At 40.8% G+C, this 27349-nt stretch overlaps 1 protein-coding gene across 1 annotated transcript in view; it reads left to right on the plus strand.

The window, feature by feature from the left end:
* Nucleotides 1–216: 216 nt before the first annotated feature.
* Nucleotides 217–27349, plus strand: part of LOC115162099 (serine/threonine-protein kinase D1-like) — a 55684-nt gene continuing 28551 nt past the window's right edge. Inside the window, exons 1-2 of the mRNA XM_029713066.1 lie at nucleotides 217–612; nucleotides 22158–22296. Of these exons, the coding sequence (XP_029568926.1) occupies nucleotides 406–612; nucleotides 22158–22296 (346 nt within the window). The 5' untranslated portion in view covers nucleotides 217–405. The remainder of the gene's footprint in view (nucleotides 613–22157; nucleotides 22297–27349) is intronic.

Consider the following 27349-nt stretch of genomic DNA (forward strand, 5'->3'; position numbering starts at 1 on the left):
TTCAGCCACATTGGTACCCAAACCTATAATTAAACTTTTAAAAAAGAGAGGGTGAGGGGTAGTCTCCCACCCATTTCGCTCCTCGTCACCGCTCAGCTCTTCTTTCCTCTCGCATCACCCTGTCTCACTGATGATGAGATCTATCATCAGTCAGGCAGGAGGCGGGCTCTGATCACATCCGAACATTCAAACATAACTGACATAGGCTATACTTCATCGTCTTTCACCTCTCAAATGATATAAGAGATTTTTCATAATCTCTCTGATTTCTATCATTCGTTTTATTATCCTTATCATCTCGTCATATTTTGCATTCATGACACGGTCGGAGATTTGACATTTTAGTTTGATATTCAAAACAGGCGGTTGTTTAGCGGTTAGACAAGTACGTAGATTTACTCATCTATGTCAAGTCGGTATTGTTTTGACTCCCGGGAGATTCATATGAGCGCTCCGCCAGTGATCCGACCGCCAAGTCCCCTGTCCCCGGGGTCCAATGGCATATCTTTCCAGATCCAGATCGGGCTGAGCCGCGAGCCTGTACTTTTGGACTCTGTCGACTTCAGCCTCGCTCAGGTCCGGGAGATGGCATGCTCCATCGTGGACCAGAAGGTAATATTCTATCACTTCTGCAGCGCCATTCTTATCATGGATTTAGTTGGAAACATGTAATGCACAGATATAGGCTAGGTATTAGTGATCTATTAACTTTTGCCTACATGTTTACATTCAGGTATACAGATTTCAGTCTATTATATGGCGTGACATAATCCATACCTCTGGGCACAGATTTAAATGCAACGTTTATTCCACGTTGGTTCAACATATATTTTATTGCAATTACGTAGAAACTAAGTTAATTCAACCAGTGAATGCCCAGTGGGATCTGACCCAGCCATACAGTAGGTCATGTTTGTCTAAACATGACATTTTTTGTGGTTCCTTTCTGATAGGATGCGATGGAACAACTCAGAAAAGTCCATGGTCATGCTTAGGCAAACAAACTATGAAGGAAATAAGTGGCTACAGTTTACACTTTTTTAGACCCCCCAGTTGAGCAAGAGTAGTGGCAGCAAGGGAAATAAATTGGTGACATGAAGTGGTTTCTGTTAGAATTACAGGGGGGTGGGCAGCATGGAAATATATACTTACAAAGAGGGTTTATCATTAAGAGAGAGGAAAAGTTCAACATAAGAAAGGAAACGTTAAACAAGCTAAGGACATTAAGAATCCAGATGTTTAATAAAGTTGTAATTGATCACTGATTAACAACATGGTAACTACAGGTGTAGAATCTTAAATTGAGCCTGTTTGCTTCAGCAGGAAACTAATCCTGCAGCAACAGGAAATGCCAATTATTATGTGGATTATAATTATTGGACATTTTTGTAAGAGGTTGATACATTTTTTGTAAGGGAAAATCAAGTCTGAAATGTCAAAGTGGAAATGACAAACTTCAGAAGCCTTTCAAAATCTCAAATACTCTACAAGTTTTACATTTCCTGCATTTCAGGAATGTTATCCTGTAACACAGTGATCAAATTAAGATCCCACATCTGTAAGTGTCTCTTAATAGCTGTATGTTCACACTTTATTAGAGACTATTTTACAGCTCTTTGCTGTACTGCTGGCATGCCAACACCACCCCAGTGCAGACTCTCAGTAGGCCTACACTACTGGCTCTGCTTGAGTCTAGTCTATAGTGTGCTCATTAATAATGACAGGCTCAGAGGGGGAGGATTTTAAGTTTTGACTGTGAAGGTTTATATTATAATGTTCTGTACTGTACTGTAGCCTATGGATGTGTCGCAAATGGCACCCTTTTCCCAATATAGTGTACTTCTTTTGACCTGGGCCCATAGGGAATAGGGTGCCATTTGGGATGCGAACTATGTGTGTTGTGAGCATGGTGAGGAGTTATAGTACATTCCATGCACAGAGATCATTGACATTGTAGAACAGTTTTGAATAACAAGATAATTATCTACCATTCGAGCATGTGGTGATCACCTCCTTCCTCCATAATCATCAGGCCTGTTGTAGCCTACATGGTGTATGTATGACCATCTATTACTCCAAGATCTGAGGTCGTATAAACCCCTTTCATATCTAGAAGAAAAACACCTAGTCTTTATCATAGCATCTTCTTTATAGGCTGCCGTATTTTGTTTATATCTGAAAAGGGTATGGGCTAAAAAACACAGTTTGTTAAAACCCACCTGAAAACTATCTCTCAAAGACAATTTTATGTAGGCCTACATATGTTGTAACTTGATAGTTTCATTTGGTGATGACGTCTTTACACACTGGGCACAGACGTCAATTCAACGTCTATTCTACCTTGGTTCAACGTCATTTAATTGAAATGACGTGGCAGCAACGTTGATTCATCTATTGTGTGCCCAGTGGGTATAGTCTCCCTTCATTAGTTTATTTCCATTCCAACATGATAACGTTTCCACAGGCCCAAGTTATTGTAATTGATCATATGAGAAGTTATCTGTAACATATATAAAGTTCCTGGGTTGCACCTCTGTCATCCTCTGAAGCATGGGTATTAAAATGTAGGCTTTTGTTGTTGTCTAAGGGTTACAGTGGTAATACTGACATGACACTAGAAAGCAGAAACACCTTCTGTCCCAGGGTTATTCGTGTGTGTGGGCAAATGACACTAAATTCTTAATGAAGTAAGGCACAAAATATATATGAACTACAGGAGGTTGTACCTCAACACCTTGTTGTAGACACATTGTATCACAGAGAGAGGTTCCCTCTCGTGTATAGATGCTCAGAAACACTTAACACTAATTTAAATACCGTAATTTCCGGACTATTAAGCGCACCTGAATATAAGCCGCACCCACTGAATGTAAAAAATATATATTATTTTGAACATAAATAAGCCGCACATGTCTATAAGCCGCAGGTGCCTACCGGTACATTGAAACATGTAACGATCGTCGTGCATGAAGGAAGAAGTGGACCAAGGCGCAGCTGGGAGCGAACACATGTTTATTCTTTTACACCGAAATAAACACGTACACAAAATCAAGAAAATACCGATACGTTAGCTGCTCAAAATCAAAGAGACAACAACCCACAAACATCGTGGGGGGAAAAGGAACTTAAATATGATTCCCCAATCAGAGGCAACTAGCGACAGCTGTCTCTGATTGGGAATCGACAGAACCCAACATAGAAATACGCACCAAAGCAAGGCTATACCAAAACATAGAAAATAAACTATAGAAATGCCACACCCTGACCAAAATAGAAGAGTTCACCTGGTCAGGGCGTGACAAAACAAATGAACTTTACACAGGCTTTAACGAAACACGGCTTGTAACAAAAATAAATAGGCATTTACGAAACACGGCTTGTAACAAAAATAAATAGGCTTTAACGAAACACGGCTTGTAACAAAAAAATAATAATTAGCAGTAAGCTTTAGTTGTCTTTTTGCACTGAGTCAATTCCTCACGCTGCTGTTTCCAACATCTTATCATCGACTCATTAAGACCAAGCTCCCGTGCAGCAGCTCTATTTCCTTTTCCAACAGCCAGATCAATCGCCTTCAACTTGAAAGCTGCATCATATGTATTTCTCCGTGTCTTTTCCATGATGAGGGTGACAAAATGACTACCGTAATCAGAATGATGGGAAGTTTGAGAGTGCTCGATTTAATCTAAACAGCAAACAAAAAAGTTGTTTGACCTTAACCCGTTCGGCAATTTCATTGGTCTAATGAAAGCTTCATGCCGCCCAAAAACTGAGCACGTCACAGAATGTTTTTTTTTTAGAAAAAAAAATGAAAGCGGGAAAAATCCATATATTAGCCGCGTCATTGTTTAAGCCGCGAGGTTCAAAGCCTGGGAAAAAAGTTGCGGCTTATAGTTCGGAATTTACGGTAGTACGAAGTGAGGTGAGATCTTAAATATGTGTGTGTGTGTGTGTGTGTCTGTGTGTGTGTGTGTGTGTGTGGTGTATAAAGGGACAAAGCTAACAGTATGCAACAGGGCCTAGACAGTGTGGATTATGAGAAAGTACATTTGATTTCACATTAGCATGTCTTGGGATGGATCAAGTTGACTTTATAGAAGTTAAGATTTGGCCCTAAATGCCTAGAATTAGTAATCTAATTGCAACTTTACTAAAAGCTAGTTTGGCACGATGATTGGTCTTTCCAGGATAAATGATCTCCTTGGGAATGGTTGCATCGAATGTTTGACAGCTTCAAGGTCCAATCAAAGTTTACAGCACTACTCTGGCAGCTCTCTGGGTCTTCTTTGCCAACTTAAAGAAGTCTGGTGTGCCGATTAGAATGTCTATTTATAGACCAAAGTATAGAGATAATCTTACTGTGGCAAAGAGAGAGTTAGATCATTTAAGGGCAATGATAACATTGATAGTCATGTCCAAAGAGAAGTTCCTTGAAAGGGTCTTGTTATAGCTTAGATGGACATGTCAATAACCTTCAATGACTGTCTGACTGTCTGATACTGATACTGAGTCACACACTGAGTGCAGTTACATGCACAGAATATTATGATTATTGTGTAGAGTCAGATTCATTTAATAGTTAATTAAAACGATTGCATGCTTTGCAAGAAGAACGATTTCCCTAATAATCCTGTTTACATGGACACATTGGAAAACAGGCTACCTGATGATACTGCCAATCAAAATAAACATTCTACCACAGTGATCATGTTATTTTTGTGAAGCATATTTGATTCTGAGTTCAGACATATAAAGTTTATATTTGATTCTGAGTTCAGACATATAAAGTTTATATTTGATTCTGAGTTCAGACATAAAGAGGGAGGCTCACTTGGCTGGTGCTAGCACATGTGCAGATCAAATACACCGCTGGAATGATGATTAAGGTGTTTACATGTCTTAATAATTGAAAAGATTGCTCAGAAAATTAGATGTTTTAATCGGCGTATGCTTACTTCGATTTTGACCTTATGCCAATTAAGATAAGCAGAGTAAGGTGTTTATAAGACTATTGTATAATCTGCCTACTGCCATAATGAGTTTAATTTTGAATTATTAGTGTGCATGTAAACATTCTCACTGTAAAGCTCTGCCTTTCAATTATGTTGTGTGTTTTTTTTGGAGGAATGGAACTGTACATGTGGAATGAAGATTTACAGTAGTAATCTGTAGTTAAACAAACAGAGATACAGATGTAGAATCTTAATTTGAGCCAGTTTCTTACAGCAGGAAAATAATCCCGCAGCAAAAGGAAATGTTCATTATTATTATAATTAATGGACATTTTTGTAGGGGTGATATATTTTTCCTAAGGGAAAATCAAGTCTGAAATTTCAAAGTGGAAATTACAAACTTCAGAAGCCTTTTTAACCAGGAAGGTTATCCTGCAACAGGTTGATCAAATTAAGATCTAGTATAGTATGCAGATGTAGGTGCCCATGATGAATATCGGATTGTCGTGTCATCCTCCACCTAACATGCAAGTCCTGATCCAAATAAGATCTTGCAACCATGAACCAGCATAACCATAACTATTGACATTACATGTATGAGTGTTGAACAGTCCTTTAATAAATTCACCTGCTGTTGGACAGAGAAACGAGGACGGGCAGTCACCTCCTGACCTCTTCATTACTTCTTCAACCAGGGTCCTGGTTCCCATCAAAAGGCTGTCTAATAGACCTAATAGACTGTTAACAGGCCATCCCATTGGATGTCCTTATTAATCAGTTGGCACCATGTTAGTTCCTGACAGGAAGTGCTAACTTCCTTGTTCAGTCTGTGTCAGTCCATAAGTAGAGCTGTGATGGGAGCAGTGATGACCACATAGACTAAGCATCCATCCCACAAGTCTGTCAACCAACCTCAACCTTCCATCACAATTCTTCTACTTCTTCTTCACACCAAGCTTTCTTTATTTCTTCACCCACTATAATAACCACTCATATTCAACACTGGGATGCTTTCATAAATTCATAATGCCGTAAATATGGTTTCAGAAACAGAAGTAATGTATGTTATGTATTTGGAGATAAAGATGGTGATTTTTATATCATGATGATAGCCAGTTCTATTTCCCTTTTTCACTACGACTGTATGATACACATCTGGTAGTTTTGAACTTTCATCCCTGGTATTATACAAATGAGAAACATTAAACAAACATTATCAAGTTATAGTTTACTGTACGTGTCCCCAAGATGAAATTAATTAGCAAAATTATTACATTCTGTGGTCAGCTCCCCAAGGTTTGTCTCCTAGTTAGAGAATGGTCCCCCAGTTGCTTGGCAACTGATTTTGATTGCCTGTGAAGTATCCATATGAGTGCCATTATCCTGATGAGAGCCATGTGCAGTAGGGTCACGTACTAGCAGACACATGCACACGCACACGCACACACGCACGCACGCACACACACACACACACACACACACACACACACACACACACACACACACACACACACACACACACACACACCTTGGGAAGAACAGAACCGAAGATGAAGGTTGTGCGATGTGCATAGGCCATTGTGGAGCAGCTGTTTTGGAAAGCATTCTAAGCACCATGCATCTTCATTAGCATAAAAGAGATGCTGTAGAGGGTCACCATTCCCTTTGAGGATCATGGCCCTTTTCTGCCCCAGCACTCTCACGAGTGCTCTCCCCTTAGAGTCGGCACCATAAAAGCCTTCTTTGGTCTCATCTGCTAATTAACTAGGATGTACAGTAAAAATCTGTAGTGTCGACTTTGTGTTATCTAGTGTGTTCTTACAGACTAATATTCATCCGCTCTGGTTGCACCCTTTAAAGCTGCAGTCCATAACTTAAACAACAACAAAACACTTGTAAACAACTGAGGGATGGGGCTGGAGGAATGGAACTGTACTAAAATTACATAGATGCTGCTATGGATGCAAGGACTGACCATCCATGAGATGCAATAACGTGTGTGTTTACACTTGCAAACAATGGAGTAAAATTATATTATCTTTTGGGTTCTGATGGGGTGTCATGACATATGAATAAGATTAATAGCTATATAACATACATTTAAAAGTAAAAATAAATAATTTATACCAATTCTGGATTGCCCCTTTAAAATATATATGCTAGTGATGCTAGAGACCCCCTCATTAACGAGCATTGTACTGATCCTCACCACTGAGAACAGGTAGAGAAAGCCAACAAAATGATATACCTCTGCCTGACTGATAATTACTTTAGTAATTAAGTAAACACTGCACTCTCAATAATAGAAATTACAAAAAATAAGCTGTGGTTTCTGTCAGTGTTGGGAAAAATAAAAATCGATACTACGACCTCATAGCACTCACATCTGTAGCCATGAAGTGCTTTGAAAGGTTGGTCATGGCTCACATTAACACCACCATCCCGGAAACACTAGACCCACTCCAATTCGCATACCACCCCAACAGATCCACAGATGACGCAATCTCAATTGCACTCCACACTACCCTTTACCACCTGGACAAAAGGAACGCCTATGTGAGAATGCTGTTCATTGACTACAGCTCAGCGTTTAACACCATAGTGCCCACAAAGCTCATCACTAAGCTAAGGACTCTGGGACTAAACACCTCCCTCTGCAACTGGATCCTGGACTTCCTGATGGTCCACCCCCAGGTGGTAAGGGTAGGCAACAACACATCTGCCATGCTGATCCTAAACAAACCCTCAGGGGTGTGTGCTTAGTCCCCTCCTCTACTCCCTGTTCACCCACGACTGCATCGCCAATCACGACTCCAACACCATCATTAAGTTTGCTGACGACACAACGGTGATCACCGACCATGATGAGACAGCCTATAGGGAGGAGGTCAGAGACCTGGCAGTGTGGTGCCAGGACAACAACCTCTTCCTCAATGTGAGCAAGACAAAGGAGCTGATCGTGGACTACCGGAGAAGGAGGGCTGACATGTCCCCATTCACATCGATGGGGATGTAGGAGAGCGGTTCGAGAGCTTCAAGTTCCTTGGTGTCCACATCACCAACAAATTATCATGGTCCAAACACACCAATACAGTTGTGAAGAGGGCACGACAACGCCTATTATCCCCGAAGAGACTGAAAAGATTTGCATGGGTCTCCAGATCCTCCAAAATTTCTACAGCTGCACCATCGAGAGCATCCTGACCGGTTGCATCACCGCCTGGTATGGCAACTGTTCGGCCTCCGACCGTAAGGTGCTACAGAGGGTAGTGGCCCAGTACATCACTGGGGCCAAGCTTCCTGACATCCAGGACCTCTATACCAGGCGGTGTCAGAGGAAGGCCCAAACATTTTTCAAAGACTCCAGCCACCCAAGTTATAGACTATTCTTTCTGCTACCACATGGCAAGCGGTACCGGAGCACCAAGTCTAGGTCCAAAAGGCTCCTTAACAGCTTCTACCCTGAAGCCATAAGATGGCTGTACCCCCCTCTGAGCCTGCCATTATTAATGAGTACACTATAGACTAGACTCTAGCAGAGCCAGTACAGTGGAGACCTACTAAGAGAATGCACTGGGGTGGTTTGGCATGCCAGCAGCGCAGCAGAGCTGTAAAATAGTCTCTAATAAAGTGTGAACATACAGCTTTTAAGGTCAGATACTTACAGATGTAGGATCTTAATTTGATCACCGTGGTGCAGTAGAACATTCCTGAAATGCAGAAATGTACAACTTTTTGGAGGTTTTAAAAGGCTTCTGAAGTTTGTAATTTCCACTTTGAAATTTCAGATGTGATTTTCCCTTTCGAAAAATGTGTTAACCTCTACAAAAATATCCATGAATTATCCACATAATAATTCACATTTTCTGTTGCTGCAGGCTTATTTTCCTGCTGTAGCAAACTGGATTAACGAATATTTTTAAAGCTGTACTTCTTGTTGACGTAATTCATGCTAATGTTGGGTTTTTGAGCTAATGCTCAATTGACTCCCATTCACTCCTTGCGGAGTGCACTCCTTGTCCCAGAATCAACCAGCATGCAACGCGCGGCCCGTTGATGACGTGTGGCCAACATACACAATGGCTGTTAATACGATTCCAATGGAGTTTCCCATCTCCTAAAAAGTATCTCTGTTATGGTGACAATGAGAAACCGTCTTAAAAGAGAACTATGATTAAATATGGTGTCAAATTATTAACCAAGAACGTATTCTCTTTGTCGACTATAGTTGTGTCTGGGAGAAAGAGAGTAAGAGATTAGTAGAGGGTACAGTACATTAGAATAGTCCATGTCAGATTCAGGTGTTACATATCTCAAGTGTTTGTTAATTAGTACAGCGCATACAGCATAAGATCAGTTTCATATGTATACAGCATACATACAATATACATACAGTGTACATACAGTATACATACTGTGTATATACAGTATGCGTACTTATTTAACTAAGTGAGTGAGCACTCCAGACCCTTGGTTATTCACTGTAAAATGAAAAGTACAGTATAATAACAAGTAGGAATTTCATTTACAGTGAGACACGTTAATTGATTTTGTTCCGGTAATTAGTCTTTATAATAAACAATGATTTTAGTTTTCTCTACTGGTTATTGACGCCCACCCATCATACCCCATGGTACCAGTTATTTCTCAGGTCTTTAGTAGCTATCTCTCTAGCTTTCATATCAGACATTCTCTCTTAATGCATGCGTTCAATACTAGGGTTATAAAATATTAACTTTGCCCAAATTAATACCGGTAAAAGGGTTCCAGATTTCCTGTTTATTCCCTTCTGATTCCGGGAATTTTCCAACCAATATTTCTAAAAAACCTAGGAATTTGGAGAGAGTTACAGGAATTTTGCAACTCTATTCAAATACACTAGTATCCTGGAAGAGTTACATAAACCACATTAAAAAAATAAAGAAACTGTGGCAGGGTTAGTCTAGACTAGAGAGTTTGCCTTCGAATTGCAGTTGTATGTGTTGTGAGCATTTATGTGTACTGTACCGCGTATCACTCTGAGGACTAAAATAATAGCAATAGCTGCAGCAACAGCTCTTCTATGGCCGCCAGTCATGGGGTGTGGTGTGGTGTGTGTGTGTGTGTGTGTGTGTGTGTGTGTGTGTGTGTGTGTGTGTGTGTGTGTGTGTGTGTGTGTGTGTGTGTGTGTGTGTGTGTGTGTGTGTGTGTGTGTGTGTGTGTGTGTGTGTGTGTGTGTGTACAGAGGGAGGCAGAGAAACAAAAGCCCAGAAGTGTAACAGTATTGACCAGTGGTTGTCACACCACAGCCAGCAGAACTCACAGTGAGAAACATGAGAAACCTCTGCTCATACCACACAGGGATAATAACCTGGCTGGACATGTTTACATTTTAGTAGACACTCTTATCCAGAGGGACTTACAGTAGTGAGTGCATACATTGTCATACTTTCCACCCCCATACTGGTCTCCCATGAGAATCAAACCCACAACCCCAGCATTGCAAGTGCCATGCTCTACCAACTGAGCCACACGGGACCAGGACAGAAATGAACAATGGTGGTTTTAACAAGAACACATTTATTGCATATGTTTTGGTTGAGTCTTTTCTCCTTTCTATTCAATGAGTATCAGTGAATGAATGTGAGAGAATATGAACATGTGAGGAACCTGGATGAAGTACAGTTTGAGATTCACTGATATTGCGTGAGTTACAGTACTTAACCTCAAATGCCTTTCATGTGTTTGTATATTGGAGCAAGCCTATGACTGTGAGGGTCAGATATGGGCCTAGAACAGAGGAGGTGTGGACATGGGCTGCATGGAGGTTGTCAGCTAATTCATTTTGTAACATTTGTTTTGAGTGTTCATGCCAAGTGGTGGCTAGGGGTTTGCTGTGACAACATGTGATGATGGCTGCACTGTAGAAGGGATGTAAGGATCAGCATGGTTTAGCTTTCAGTTTGTTCAAATATACATTTCAGCACACACAATTTGGTGTTAAAAGCATGAATAATCCAGATTAATAAAAGCAGAACTTGTGTATCTTCTTCTTCTCCTCCTCCTCCTTGTTCTTCTCAGCAGCTCCATAACAAAGTTTATTATGTATTTACTCATAGAGCATCATTTTTTTAAATCAAGATGAAGCTTGGATTTCCTCTACAAACTATTATTTTAATATCAATGTGACCTTATGCCAGGCACATTACACATCCCCTCACTATATTTCTGTACAGTGCTGTACTGGCCGCACATTTACTGAACCTGAACATCACTTCAAAGTTGACCTTTGAAAACATAACTAACGATTCAGTCTAATTGTTTTTTGTGTGGAAACGATGTTTCAGATTCTATGTGAAGAAGCACAATAACATTTTCCTGTGAATGCGTGGTTAGTCTTGGAAAGATGTGTCTAATACACTTAGAAAGAAATGTGTTAAGTAGAACCATATACTGTAGGGTTCCTTGGTTTGTCCCCATAGGGTAACCCTTTTTGGTATACAACCCTCTATGTAGGGTTCTTCATAGAACCCCCTGTAAATGGTTCAACCTAGAGCCCTCTATGAATGGTTCTGCCTTGCAACCTCTATAAAGGGTTCTACCAATAACATCTAAAGGTTCTTCCTAGAACCATCGATGAACAGTTCTACTAATAACCCTTTTATCTTTGAAGGGTTCTTCTAAGAACCCTATATGAATGGTTTCACCAACCTTATTTGCCTATAAAATAAAAAATGACAATACATGACATATTGTATACTGTATCATAAAAACTTTCTTTGAGGACCTAGTTATAACACCTAGTTATAAATTCCTGGTTTACAGGCCACATCAGCCCTGCAAGTCACTTTATGCTCGCTTGCAAAGTGATGTGTAATTCCTATTGGAATCCAGCCAGAGTGAGGATATCCAACAATTGGAACTTTTAATCAACATCAACCTGCATTCAGAATGACTGCCAGGGTAGAGCAGATTGATTAACCAAGTCATCTAAACTGGAACAACCATCTCAGTAACGGGTCCCAATATTCTACTACTTTCTGCTCAATAAAATCATCTAAGTGCTACATTGAAAGACAGAAATCATGCCAAAGATATCAACTACTGTACGTCAGTACTGTATATGTAAAAGGATGAAGGGAATAATATATACATGTACAAATATTCCCATGTAGGTACAGTTGAAAACATTCTCACACCTATTTTTAAATGTATCATATTACTCCAACTCCTGATGTTAAAGTTTAAACACTGAGGTAAACGCTAATGCTCTGGCACTATTTAAAAGAAAGAAAAAAAAATCCAATAAAAAAGCTTATTCAAATTCAGAAGGGTTAAAAATAATAATCAACGAACCCTTTCTTCCAAAACGGTTCTTAGGTTGTTTAAGGTAGAACCCTTTGACTTACAAATAGCCCTCGTCTTCTAAAAAGGGTTCTTCAGATGAAAACGGCATAACCCTATCCCTCTGCACAGAACCCTTTTGGAATCCTTTTGAAATGTAATGCTTTGTACAGTCGAGTTTGACAATATCTCACCTTCGGTGGTGACAAGAGCTTGGACAAGTCAGACAATCTTGAGGCGTCTCTAGCTGTATATGCTGTACTGTGTGTGCTATTTAGTATCACCCAAGCCACATCCACACCTCTGTCTCTTGATAGGGAGTTCCTTTCCATTTACACAACTCAGTCAGGACTCTGGACCAAAGACCACACTATGTCTGGGGTAAAGGTGTCAGTTAGTAAACACAAGGAAAGGTGTATAACTTTTTACGTAATGCACTGTATTTTGGGAGTACATGCCATTTCTCATGACAGGAAGGTGATCCTATAAGATTGTCAGGATTTGTAAGTTGCTATTCGATTGAAATGGTGTCCATTCTATGTGATGCAAGGCTTATATTTACAGTAACTCCATTATTAAAACGAGATAGTCAGCGATATACGCCCACAGTACAGTCGTGGGGTACAGGCACTGGAAACTGATCCATAACATGAAACAAAAATACATTAACAAAAAGAAGAGGCAATTGATATCAAAGCAATGAGGATGTTATGTGGGTCGTTCCACCAATTTGGTGCCTTTTGAGAAGTGTACTGTAACTTTGAGGGGAAAAAAACATTTGCTTTTACCTCATTTTAACATTCTGTCGTAAAGAGCACATGATCAACTTCATAAAAAACAAGTTTTTCCATATCAAGAGGTTAAATAAAAAAAATACTATATAGTATTATAGTATACCTATAAAGTTCCCAAAAAAGTTACAGGGTTGACCGTAACAGGGTTTACCATTTTTTATCTTAAATCAGCCATCCCCTTGTGACAGGGGGAATGGAAGCTTGTTGTGTGCAACCAGGAGGGGCAAAACATGTATTGTTAAAACATTTCTAGCCTGTCTATCTATGGGTAGCAGGGTTGACGTGTTACGCTCGACCCACTCAGTCTTCCACCACAAAACACCAAACAATGCCCAAAAAGAGTAGAACCAGCTTACCTGCTTTTACGCTATGATTTGACCATCAGATGATCAATGTTTCTTTTTTAAAAAAAAGGAATAGTTTCACAATATTAAAACGAGAGTTCAGATCACATGTAAGGGTTAACCTTAAAATGAGGGACAGTAAAAATGTTTTCCTTCAAATGAATCACTAATCACATTAAATAAATAATAATCTTCAGAAATAACTTTTTCAAAGCAACATAATAACTAGGGCTTGATGGTGAAAACTTGGAGACATTTTGGGGTTAAGTAGGTTAAACTCTTCTTGGAAGTCCACAGATGGTGCACAGAGGGACATGTGAAAATGTAGAATTTTTTGCACTTTATTCATATAAAAATTCTTATTGAATTGTGAATGTGATTGATTCTCCATGTGGTCTATATTTAATTATTATTATTATTATTATTTATGGTCACATATACTGGATAGATGCAAAAGGGCACTTTTTTATTAAAGGACACTTCGTTGAAAATGTAATGTTGGTGCACAACTTCAACTTAAAATATCAAAGGCACTCATTTCGTGGAACGACCCATGTTCATGTTGAGAGTGCTTGTGTTATTCTTAGTCTTTTTTTCCCACTCAATTCTGCTTGGTCACTCATTTCCACAAAACTGTGAAAATTGGATTTGTTTTGATTTGAAATAGGTTGTGTATTCATTGTGTACTTCCTTTGTCAGAGCAGTATAGCATTTGGTTTTGCTATTCTTGGGCGTTAATTTAGAAACGTTATGACCACGGTGCATTTAGACACTTCTATGCACTGAGATGTATACAGTACTGCTGCAACAGACTGCTCTCCCACCACTTAGACACGTTTTGTTCAATTGCAGCTGATGTGCATATTACATTTTTAAATCAGATCATTTCGCCATGATTATACTTGGACTTGGAACTCGACTTAAGCCTTGTTTATACCTGCCGCTAACATGCGTCCTTTGTCCTGATCATATCCGGATTTTGATTGTGCACACATTTTCAGAAATATGTCTACACAATGTATTAAAATGTGTCTCATATCTGTCCACCGTGCCCACATTGTGACCAGATTTCCTGGGCCTATTCTTTCAAAAAATAATATGTATTTATTTATTTTAAGACATAATGATTAAATGGTTTCACTGTCCATATCTGTCTACACTTGTAAGATATCCAGACACAACGCACGCCTGACTACCTCCAGAGCTGGTCATGAATATCTGATCACAATCAGATCAGAATGCATCTTTTAATCATCTACACCTGTCTGAAAATGTGGGCACAATCAGAATGAGGACAAGATCAAGACAAAGGATGCATGTTAGAACCAGGTATAAACGGGGCTTGAGACACTTATAGCACAGGTTCACTCAGTCATGAATCAATGACATTGTTGAGCTTCACAGTTTGTGTACTATATTGCATTTTTTCAAAGCTTTTTTGAATTCATCATGCATTCACCACTATATTTAGTTGATGTATTCATGAAAACAAAAAAAACACATCCCCACTAACAACAGACTATTCCTCTCTCAATCCACCTTTTGAAAGAATGATGTTGTTTGACTTTGAAAAGTGACCTTAGGCCCAAATATCTTGTTTGAAAACCTCAACAAGATTTAAACCTTTGCACAGTGGAGTTTGCTACCAAGGTGTAAGGTGAAAGAAAAGCATAGGTTGATGTTCTCGGAAGGAAGGGCAACTCAATAAGACTAGTCTATGGTGTAGGTGTGAGAGCAGAGCGGCAGTTAGAGCTGCATTGGTGATTCACACAGGCTGAATAGCTTTCAGAGGCTATTTTCCCCTCAGCCGACGGACTGAGCCACAGCTGCTTCTAACAGTGTTAAAAACAGAACTTCAGCTAGCTACGGCACTGACTGCGTCTATTGTTTGAGGGAGAAGACGGCCTCCAAATTGATGTTCTTTGTACATCACACTTATCCATAAAAAACATAAAGCAGGAAAATAACAGTGTTGAAAGGCCATCTTGGAAGTGCCACATCAGTCTCCCCAGAGAGGCAATATAGCTAGTACCTTTGCCTGTGAATTTCCTGTGCTTTTAAAAGAAGCATTTCTCCCTCATAGGGGGGTAAATGATAAGGTTCAGTCTCTCTCTGCTTTTCTTTTGATGGTTCAGACATTCAGCAGATATATGTGAATCCGTTGTGTCAAATAAATGAATATAATTTCAATCAGGAATCGAGCCTTGGGTTACGCTGCCATGACAACCCTACTGTTACAGTGGGGTTTCTCTCATGGTGACCTCAGTACCACGCTTACCTCTCTATATTTTTGTACAGACCTCATTAGAAGCTGACAGGAGAGATATCTACTGCCATTAACTAGGTAGAGAAAATTGAGATATAGCTTTGCATTTTCCACACTCATAGAAATAAGGTTATGGTTAGGGTACAGTACAAGTCTAAATAATAAAAAATAAAAAAACAATCACATAATGTATCTTCAAAGGTACAGATATAATCTTACATGGTAGGCCTACTGTTCGGTACCTTTTAGGGTACATGTGTGGACAATCTACTATAATGGTATATTTTTGTACCCAATATTTTGAATATAAAGGGACAATCATCACACACTCTCAAAAACCACGCCCATCATTATCATATTTCCCAGCATACTCTATTGCAGGTCGATTTTTGTTTGTTTGTTTCAATATGTGTTTTTGCATGCACATTGATTGATTGATCTTATGCTACACAAAGATAAATATCATACATTTTTCTAAACTAATCCAATCTGTTAGTATTTGGAATGATTGCACCCATTACTGAGATGGTTGTTCCCGTTTAGATGGTTTACGTAGTCTCATTTATAATTTTTCCCTACCTTGGCAGTCATTATAAATGCAGAATGCAGGTGATTAAAAGTTAACATTCATAGATATTCTAACTTTACCTGGATTCAAATAGGAAATACATATCACTTTGCAAGCCAGCATAATGTGACTTGCCTAATGTGGCCTGCAAATCAGGAGTGACCACTGTGTTGCGGTAAAACTAGGCTGTCAAATTATCGCCTTATGATATATGTAATGTATTGTCATAAAGAGTTTAATTTCAATGATAAAATGTTAATTTAGGCACTCTACAGGACTGAAAGCCATTGAATGCTACAACCATATCTCTATCACTAGCACACAGTCATATGGGTGGGACTGGTAACTCAAAAATGTGTGTGAAAGGCACCCTGGGAAATATGCAAATAAGGCTTTACACCCTACAGTGTTAAAGCAACACCCAAAAACCTTTTTCGAGGTAATTTTTTTGCTACTTAAAAGGAACACACATGTTCGTCACAGTGGTGGCACCCTAAAAAGTCAAATTTGTACCTTTTCTGAAGGTAAGCTTTTCTACCTGTACTATCTTGTCCCCTAATGTACACTATTGTCTCTATTAAGGTGCAAACTGCCAGGGTACAATTATGTACCTATAACTAAAGGTGCAAGGGACGTAACTTGCAGGGTACCACTACAGTGACAAGTGTTTGTGCCCCTTTAGGATCTAAACCTTTATTTCTGAGTGCAGGAGCTGTTTGAATTTCAACCAGACAAACAAGTTAGGGCTTTTTCACATATAGTCCTCCTTAAATGAAGCGATCTCAGTCCTCTTTAAAGTGAACTCTGGGGTAAAAAAAGAGTAATTCACACTGCCCTTGCCTTTGAGTGAGGACTCAACTCTTTTGCTAGTTCACCTCACCAATTTTGTGGTCTGAGTTATCTTTGCATTCACATTGCTATGAAAGGAATCAAGATATTTTACCAACATTCACTCAATGCACTCTGGGTTTTTACGAAGTGCAGGAAAAGACATTCCATCAGAATGTGTTATCAGACAGCTAGATATACCTACAGTTGAAGTCGGAAGTTTACATACACTTAGGTTGGAGTCATTTAAACTCGTTTTTCAACCACTCTACACATTTCTTTTTAACAAACTATAGTTTTGGCAAGTCGGTTAGGACATCTACTTTGTGCATGACACAAGTGAATTCTCCAACAATTGTTACAGACAGATTATTTCACTTATAATTCACTGTATCACAAATCCAGTGGGTCAGAAGTTTACATACACTAAGCTGACTGTGCCTTTAAACAGCTTCGAAAATTCCAGAAAATTATGCCATGGCTTTAGAAGCTTCTGATAGGCTAATTGACATCATTTGAGTCAATTGGAGGTGTACCTGTGGATGTATTTCAAGGCCTACCTTCAAACTCAGTGCCTCTTTGCTTGACATCATGGGAAAATCAAAAGAAATCAGCCAAGATCTCGGAAAGAAATGGTACACCTCCACAAGTCTGGTTCATCCTTTGGAGCAATTTCCAAATGCCTGAAGGTACCACGTTCATCTGTACAAACAATAGTACGCAAGTATAAACACCATGGGACCAGGCGGCCGTCATACTGCTCAGGAAGGAGACGCGTTCTGTCTGCTAGAGATGAACGTACTTTGGTGCGAAAAGTGCAAATCAATCCCAGAACAACAGCAAAGGACCTTGTGAAGATGCTGGAGGAAACAGTAACAAAAGTATCAGTATCCACAGTAAAACGAGTCCTATATCGACATAACCTGAAAGGCCGCTCAGCAAGGAAGAAGCCACTGCTCCAAAACTGCCATAAAAAATCCAGACTACGGTATGCAGCTGCACATGGGGACAAAGATCGCACTTTTTGGAGAAATGTCCTCTGGTCTGATGAAACAGAAATAGAACTGTTTGGCCATAATGACCATAGGTATGTTTGGAGGAAAGAGGGGGAGGCTTGCAAGCCGAAGAACACCATCCCAACCGTGAACCACAGGAGTGGCAGCAACATATTGTGGGGGTGCTTTGCTGCAGGAGGGACTGGTGCGCTTCACAAAATAGATGGCATCATGAGGAAGGGAAGTTATGTGGATATATTGAAGCAACATCTCAAGACATCAGTCAGGAAGTTAAAGCTTGGTCACAAATGGGTCTTCCAAATGTACAATGACTCCAAGCATACTTCCAAAGTTGTGGCAAAATGGCTTAAAGACAACAAAGTCAAGGTATTGGAGTGGCCATCACAAAGTCCTGACCTTAATCCTACAGAAAATTTGTGGGCAGAACTGAAAAAGAGTATGCGAGCAAGGAAGCCTACAAACCTGACTCAGTTACACCAGCTCTGTCAGGAGTAATGGGCCAAAATTCACCCAACTTATTGTGGGGAGCTTGTGGAAGGCTACCCGAAATATTTGACCGAAGTTAAACAATTTTAAGGCAATGCTACCAAATACTAATTGAGTGTATGTAAACTTCTGACCCACTGGGAATGTGATGAAAGAAAAGAAGCTGAAATAAATCATTCTCTCTACTATTATTCTGACATTTCACATTCTTGAAATAAAGTGGTGATTCTAACTGACCTAAGACGGGGAATTTTTACCAGGATTAAATGTCAGGAATTGTGATAACGAAGGTGTATGTAAATTTCCGACTTCAACTGTACTTACAATTTGGATGCTAATAGTGTCACGTCCTGACCAGTAAAAGGGGTTATTTGTTATTGTAGTTTGGTCAGGGCGTGGCAGGGGTGTTTGTTTTGTGTGTTTCGGTGTTTTTGGTTTATGTTCTATATTTTCTATTTCTGTGTATATCTAGTTTTCTATTTCTATGTTGGGTTTTTGGCAATGACCCTCAATTAGAGGCAGCTGGATGTCGTTGTCTCTAATTGGAGGCCATATTTAGTTTGGTTTGTTTTCACTTGTGTTTTGTGGGTGGTTGTTTCCAGTATAGTCTGTGCACCTTACTGGACTGTTTTCGTCGTCAGTTTATTTTGTTTAAGTGTTTTCTTTAATAAAGAAAGAAGATGAGCACTTTACCCGCTGCGTTTTGGTCCAATCCTTACGACGCTTATGACAAATAGATTGCATTTAGTTCAAAGACAATACATACGAATTATAATCAGAAGATAATTTGAACATGTACATATGCTTGGTAACAGAAAAATAAATAATAATTGCAGATTAAACAATGCTGTACTTGAACATTTTACACCCAATGTAGGCTACTGCCCCTTTAAGAGCTAGCGTTGATTTTGTACCCTATTTTGTGTTGATCACCAAATATTGTTGTCTTCTCACGCTATTCAAACCCCACAATCAAATAAACAGCATATAAAGTACTCTTAGCCTATAGATCACATATTGCAAACAAATAATCAGAAACATCTTGTCAGTACAAAACGCTACACATACGTTTTTTCCGCGAATCTGACTGATCATCTTCTCACTTTTGCAGAACCAATGTGAGGTGTTATGGCAGGGGAAACGGTGTTGCATAATGTCAAGCCAACCTGGAGAACTTTGTGTTCATATTACCTTAAAAAAGTGAGCCGGACCTTGGAATTAAAGCAAACCGAACTCAGACCACCTCTTGAGATGGTCTCAGTTCGGTTCGCTTCGGGGGCTCTTTTAAGTGGTCTGAGTTCCTTTTGGAGTGTTCACACTGCACAACAAATTTGGGTTTACAAAAAGTGTGAAAAAAAAAAAAAAAGTGTGAAAACACCCTAAAATGTGTGATATTGCTACTAAGATACATTATTCACAATAGGATTAGCTAACATATTAGACTCATAGTACAATTGTGAGATGGTTAACTTTCATGATAGAGATATGTTCATTTCCATGCCACTTGAAGTCTTCTTTCTTTTTGTCTTAGACAATATTTGCAATATATTATCATTGTTCGTTCACATTGATTTAAAAAGAAATCTACTTGGTCTCCTTCCCTCTAGCTGTTTCTGTTGCATCGTTATTCTCAGTTGCTCCCTTTGCAAAACGTATCATTTTCTCTCAGAGTTATTACAATAATAATATTGCAACAGTCCATTGTCGGTGTTACTAACAAGTTGTAATTGGATTAGTCTAAGGGTAACAGTTGATTAAATGACAGTGTGTGTGTGTGTGTGTGTGTGTGTGTGTGTGTGTGTGTGTGTGTGTGTGTGTGTGTGTGTGTGTGTGTGTGTGTGTGTGTGTGTGTGTGTGTGTGTGTGTGTGTGTGTGTGTGTGTGTGTGTGTGTGTGTGTGTGTGTCTGTGTGTGTGTGTGTGTGTGTGTGTATGTGTGTGTGTGTGATGTGAGCTTGGCTAGATGGTGAAATAGTGGAATTGGCTACATGCTGTAACCTAGCTCATCAGAGTAGATCAATAGCGGGTTATGCACAGCAGTGGTTCCCTCACCACACTACACAGGTCAGTCAATATGTTGCTCTTTTCTTTGACATTGGATTGATTGGCAGGCTGTTATTCCTAAAACTGTTTTGTAACTAACCACAGAAATAGTGTTTAAACACAGTGCAAGTAGTTTGACTTTGGATAGATTAGTGAAAACTGACCTTGAGAAATCCAGTGTTCTACTACAGAACATGGTGAAACAGACCAGTCTCCTTTTACTATGTTTCTAAATACCAAGGGTCGGTTCAGCTGGGTGCAACGTTACAGCATGTGCAGCTCTATCAAATGCGTTTCTCTCTGCAATATTCTGAACGTTTCACCTAATTGAATACACCCCAGGTTTGTTTAGTGTCCTTGCTGTGGGCTGTTTTCTAGTATCCTGGGTATTTATTTGTATTAAGCACAGGTAATTTTCTAACTCCATTAAAATATAGTAAGGCCTCGGTTAATTAATGTGGGCTCCTTGGCAACAGACTGTTTGGTTGAACACCTACCCTACATTTACCAAAGGAGGACAATTGCCATGTCTGTTTGTTGGCTATAGGCTTCTGCCACTTGGTAAAGACTGTATATAACATATTATAAGCTGCATAATAAGACATCATAAGGGCTCGTAACATGCTTATAACAGTCTGCATCATTATGGGGCTCCATAATCAGCAGAGTTAAACCAATTTGAAGAGGCATATTACTTAGCTGTGACTTGCATTACTACTGAATGGAGGCTGTGATGAACAGCTTTGTAAATATCCCTGAAGGACCATTGGAGCTACTCAGTAATGCGCTAGTATATTTATTACATCAATTGTCAGTTTGGTATCAGACAGTACAGTATCATCAATTGTGAAAATTTGAACTATGGGCTTTCTAAATTGAATTTAGAGACAACATCACTGGTCCTCTAAATGTTATAAGGTTAATCTAATCAAAATCAAATCAAAGTTTATTGGTCACGTACACAGATTTGCAGGTGTTGTAGCAGGTGCAGTGAAATGCTTATGTTACTAGTTCCAACAGTTCAGTCGAATGTCTAGCAAATACAATACTAATACACAAATAAAATAAAACAATGAATCAAGAAATGTCAGAACAAGTCCAATTAACACTCCATGTAGATATATTAGAGTGAGCAGTGTCAGAATCCAGAATATAAATATAAATACATGATGTGTATAGACAGTATATAACTTGGAAAGAAAATGGTATGTACAGTAGCATGTATATTAGGGTGAGCTATGTGGAGAATACCATACACTCTGTCCTAGTCTGCTGTGTGAGATGCCTCCAGAAGGGCCTCTATTGAGACTGGTGTCTTCTTGGGTTGCATACAAACAAAGCAGAAAAGGGCCTCTTTAATTTGACAATTTAACATAATGTTTTATAATAGTTTGAAAGGAAATGATTGTACATTTCACTCCACTAAGTCAACAAGCAATATAACAACAAATCGGGTTTGAACAGAACTCTAGTCAACCAAACAAGAAACCTATCAAATGTTAACCAATGCCAGCTACTCTTTTTGTCTCTCCCACACAGTTACCAGAGTGTGGCTTCTATGGGATGTATGACAAAATCCTGCTGTTCCGCCACGACCCAGGCTCAGAGAACATCCTCCAGCTGGTGAAATGTGCTACAGACATCACAGAGGGAGACCTGGTGGAGGTGGTCCTGTCAGGTAAGACCAGTGCTCACTACACAATACACACTACCTGGTTGAGGTGGTCCTGTCAGATAAGACTACAGTACACGCTAGAATAGGGCTGTGTCCGTTAGCCCAAAACGGAAGAAAATAAACTGAAAGAGGGAGGAACTACCCAAACTTGACCAATAGCAAACATTTGTTTTGGTTTTCTGATGCAAAATGTTTAAAAACATTTTGTTACGGTTTCCCTAATGAAAATGATCCCTCCTTAGAAGGTCACGCATGGCACAACCTTATCTTCATCATTTAAAGTGGAACTTCTCAACAAGCAGACAGTGTTCCTCTGGATTTGAGTATGCAGCATGCTTCTGTTTGAGGGTGAGTTCTGTTCACCTGTGTTGTTTTTGCATATAGGTTACATTCATTTAACCTTTGTCCACAGTATATTAACGCATATCATTAATGCAGATCATATCACCGCCACCTTACCGGCCACTCTAGATAAACTTCAGTTTTCATACCGCCCCAACAGGTCCACAGATGACGCAATCGCCATCACACTGCACACTGCCCTATCCCATCTGGACAAAAAGAATACATATGTAAGAATGCTGTTCATTGACTACAGCTCAGCACCATAGTACCCTCCAAGCTCATCATCAAGCTGGAGGCCCTGGGTCTCAACCCCTCCCTGTGCAACTGGGTCCTGGACTTTCTGACGGGCCGCACCCAGGTGGTGAAGGTAGGAAACAACATCTCCACTTTGCTGACCCTCAACACTGGGGCCCCACAAGGGTGTCTGCTCAGCCCTCTCCTGTACTTCCTGTTCACCCACGACTGGACGGCCATGCATGCCTTCAACTCAATCATCAACTTTTCAGACAACACAACAGTAGTGGTCTTGATCTCCAACAACGACGAGACAGCCTACAGGGAGGAGGTGAGGGCACTCGGAGTGTGGTGTCAGGAAAACAACCTCTCACTCAACGTCAACAAAACAAAGGAGATGATCGTGGACTTCAGGAAACTGCAGAGGGAGCACCCCCCTATCCACATTAATGGGACAGCAGTGGAGAAGGTAGAAAGTTTAAGTTCCTGGGTGTACACATCACAGACAAACTGAAATTGTCCACCCACACAGACAGTGTGGTGAAGAAGGCGCAACAGCGCCTCTTCAACCTCAGGAGGCTGAATAAATTTAGCTTGTCACCCAAAACCCTGACAAACTTTTACAGATGCACAATCGAGAGCATCCTGTCGGGCTGTATCACAGCCTGGTACGGCAACTGCACCGCCCTCCACTTCAAGGCTCTCCAGAGGGTGGTGCGTTCTGCACAACGCATCACCGGGGGCAAACTACCTGCCCTCCATGACACCTACAGCACCCGATGTCACAGGAAAGCCAAAAAGATAATCAAGGACAACAACAACCCGAGGCAGTGCCTATTCACACCGCTATCATCCAGAAGGCGAGGTCAGTACAGGTGCATCAATGCTGGGACCGAGAGATTGAGAAACAGCTTCTATCTCAAGGCCATCAGACTGTTAAACAGCCATCACTAACTCAGAGAGGCTGCTGCCTATGTTGAGACCCAATCACTGGACACTTTAATAAATTGATCACTAGTCACTTTAAACAATGCCACTTTCATAATGTTTACATATCTTACATTACTCATATCGTATGTATATACTCTATTTTATGCCATCTACCTCAACTTGCCTATGCCACTTGGCCATCGCTCATCCATATATTTATATGTACATATTCTCATTCACCCCTTTAGATTTGTGTGTAGTAGGTAGTTGTTGGGGAATTGTTAGATTACTTGTTAGATATTACTGCACTGTTGGAACTAGAAGCACAAGCATTTCACTACACTCACATTAACATCTAACCATGTGTATGTGACCAATAAAATTGGATTTGATCTGATTTGATTTGCAATTGAACATAGGCCTATTGCATTCACTGGTTCTATTCAGCTCTCTTTTCTGTCAGTTATGTAGCCTCTGGAATAGACCATTTGACATAGGGAAGAGAGGTGAACTCTCCTTTGAACCCTTGAGGTTGAATAACAGCAGAAATTGGTAGGTTCCTTTTGTTGTGTTCAAAATGCAGAACATGTTCAAGCTTCATACAGATTGTGAACAGAGTACAAAGCATCTCCATAATAGCAGCTTGAAAAGGAGGAGAGCGATACAATGTTACCCAGCGTAATGGACTAATCAGAAGACAGAATGATAATAGTGAGGACATAATGTTACAATGAAATGAATTTACATGACATAAGCTTGTGTGTATTCAGTGTGCTTGGCTAATAGCCAGGGTAGGGTTTGGCCAGGGTAGGTCGCCATTGTAAGTAAGAATTTGTTCTTAACTGACTTGCCTAGTTAAATAAATAATAATCAAAACCCTAGAAGGTTAGCTGCCAATCAGAACAAGTCAAGGTCTAGACATTTAGAGCTATCCCAATATGAAAATTTACCAAAGACAGTAAGCTCTATCTCAGATGCCCCTCTCTTTTGAAATAATAAAGCGTTTATGGAAATAACAAAACAGTAAGTTGTCACACAAATTGTTGCTCATCTATGTGTGTCCAGTGATGTCCCTCTCCAATGGGCACAGACATCTATTCCACGTTGGTTCAATTGAATTGAAATGACGTGGAAACAACATTGATTCAACCAGTGTGTGATCAGTGGGTTTGCTTTGTTTTGGCAGTGTTCTGCCCCTCTCCACCTGCTCCCCTTGTTGTGGAAAGTTTAAATGCCTCACCCGGTGAGAAATCAGGGGTGGGTTTATCTTAGCTCAGGAGTAGGAAGTGATCCAAGTATCAATCTTGACACTGGTAAAGTGTTTTTCTAAACACTTGGCAGGCTTTCTCTTCCCCCTCTGTGTGTTACAGTATGGCAGGTCATTTAGTTGTGTCTGTGGTACAGCGACAGGGGAGACATGGGGTAGAATGACACCTCTGTTACCCTGGCTACACCCCTCACTGGGAAGGAGACGGCTCAGGTGATTTACACGCCCAGATGCACAGATTCTCATAGACATGCTCCCCGACATCTGTCATGACACTTTTTAATGACACACTCAACAGCTGAGAGATCAGTGAGCACACGCGGTAAAAGAAACACAGGGAAAACCTTACAACTGTCAGAAAGAAGAAGTGAAGACGAGACAGTCTGTGGTTATTAATTGTGATCATTTCCACCAAGGTGGCTGATCTGAACAAAATGTGTCCTCTGTTGACTGGTGTGTTGACATGTGTTTCTGTGTCTGTTTCAGCATCAGCCAGGCAGCGCAAAGTGAATCACAACAGAGAACTGCATTGATTCTAATGTATAGCTATTGTGTTATGTTAGGATCACGTGTTGTAAAGGTTCCCATTGGTATGTCTTACTGCACAGGTATTTATTTTTGTACTACTGTCTTTATTCAGATAATGCTCGCACTCACATTTGAGATAAAAGATCAAAACAAGTTATAACCTTCTTATGTTCCTTAATCTTGATAAGTCTTAGAAGGTATATGAGGGAAGACAGTGTGAGTATGATCATGCTAAAATAGAGCAGCTGCTATAAACGCTTCCCAACTTGACAGAGCCAGTACACTTGAGCTCCATTGAACTCATCAATAATATCATTAATTCCCTTCACAGATGATCACTTGGGTTAAATCTCCTACGTACAAGGAGAAATACAAATGCTTATGGTTGGTAAATTAACATTACGGTATGTTACAGTGCATCCCAGAGAGTTGTTTTCACCAGTCAGTCTTACTGTCTGTAAGGGTGTTTAACTGGCGGCGTACAAGTCAGACGCAGGAGAAAAATAACTGTGTTTCCAACGGTGCAGTTTATTACATAAAAAAACCCACCGGAAAACATACGTACACATACACATACACTTACAATAAACAATCTCCGACAAAGACATGAGGGGAAACAGAGGGTTAAATACACAACATGTAATTGATGGGATTGGAACCAGGTGTGAAGGAAGACAGGACAAAACCAATGGAAAATGAAAAATGGATCAGTGATGGCTAGAAGGTCGGTGACGTCGACAGCCGAACACCGCCCGAACAAGGAGAGGGACCGACTTCGGCGGAAGGCATGGTGATCTCCCTAATCAACCCTGACCCTAATGGTCGACTATCTAAGGCGTGAACGGGGAAGGGAACATCCACGGGCACAATGGGGGTCCCTAAACTATGAGCTAACGCTCTATCAATGAAATTCCGAGCCGCGCCTGAATCTACGAGCGCCTTATGCTGGGAATGCGGGGAAAACTCAGGAAAAGTGACAGACACAAACATATGTGCAACAGAGGGCTCTGGGTGAGAATGGTGCCGGCTCACCTGGGGTGACGCCAGAGCAACCTGCCTGCTGCCTCGATCCCCAGAGGAACCAACCCGGCACCGACCGGCAGTGTGACCTCTGCGGCCACAGATGGTGCACGAGCGGGAACCCCCTCCGGTCTCCCTGCGCACTGCCCCTCCCAGATCCATGGGTATCGAAGAGGGGGTGCGGGAGGATGGAACCACCAGACCCCAATCTGGACGTCCGCAAGTAGCCAGCAGGTTGTCCAGCTGGATGGACAGGTCCACCAGCTGGTTGAACATGAGGGTGGTGTCTCTGCAGGCCAGCTCCCGACCGACGTCCTTGCGCAGACTGCAGTGGTAATGGTCGATCAGGGCCCTGTTGTTCCTTCCCGCGCCGGCAGCCAGGGTCCTAAACTCCAGGGCGAACTCCTGGATGCTCCTCGTCTCCTGCCTCAGATGGTAGAGGCGTTCACCCACCGCTCTGCCCTCGGGTGGGTGGTCGAAGACTGCCCGGAAACGGCGGGTGAACTCCTCAAACTGGTCCAACGCCGCATTGCCCTCTCTCCACACTGTGTTGGCCCACTCCAGGGCTTTCCCGTTGAGGCACGAGACGAGGGCGGACACCCTCTCACGACCCGATGGAGCTGGGTGGGCGGTGGCCAGGTAGAGGTCTAATTGTAACAGGAACCCCTGGCAGTTCGCAGCCCTCCCGCCGTACTCCTGGGGCAAGGAGAGATGAATCCCACTGGGTTCAGG

The sequence above is a fragment of the Salmo trutta genome, chromosome 25, assembly GCF_901001165.1.
Source record: "Salmo trutta chromosome 25, fSalTru1.1, whole genome shotgun sequence".
Classification (NCBI taxonomy): domain Eukaryota; kingdom Metazoa; phylum Chordata; class Actinopteri; order Salmoniformes; family Salmonidae; genus Salmo; species Salmo trutta.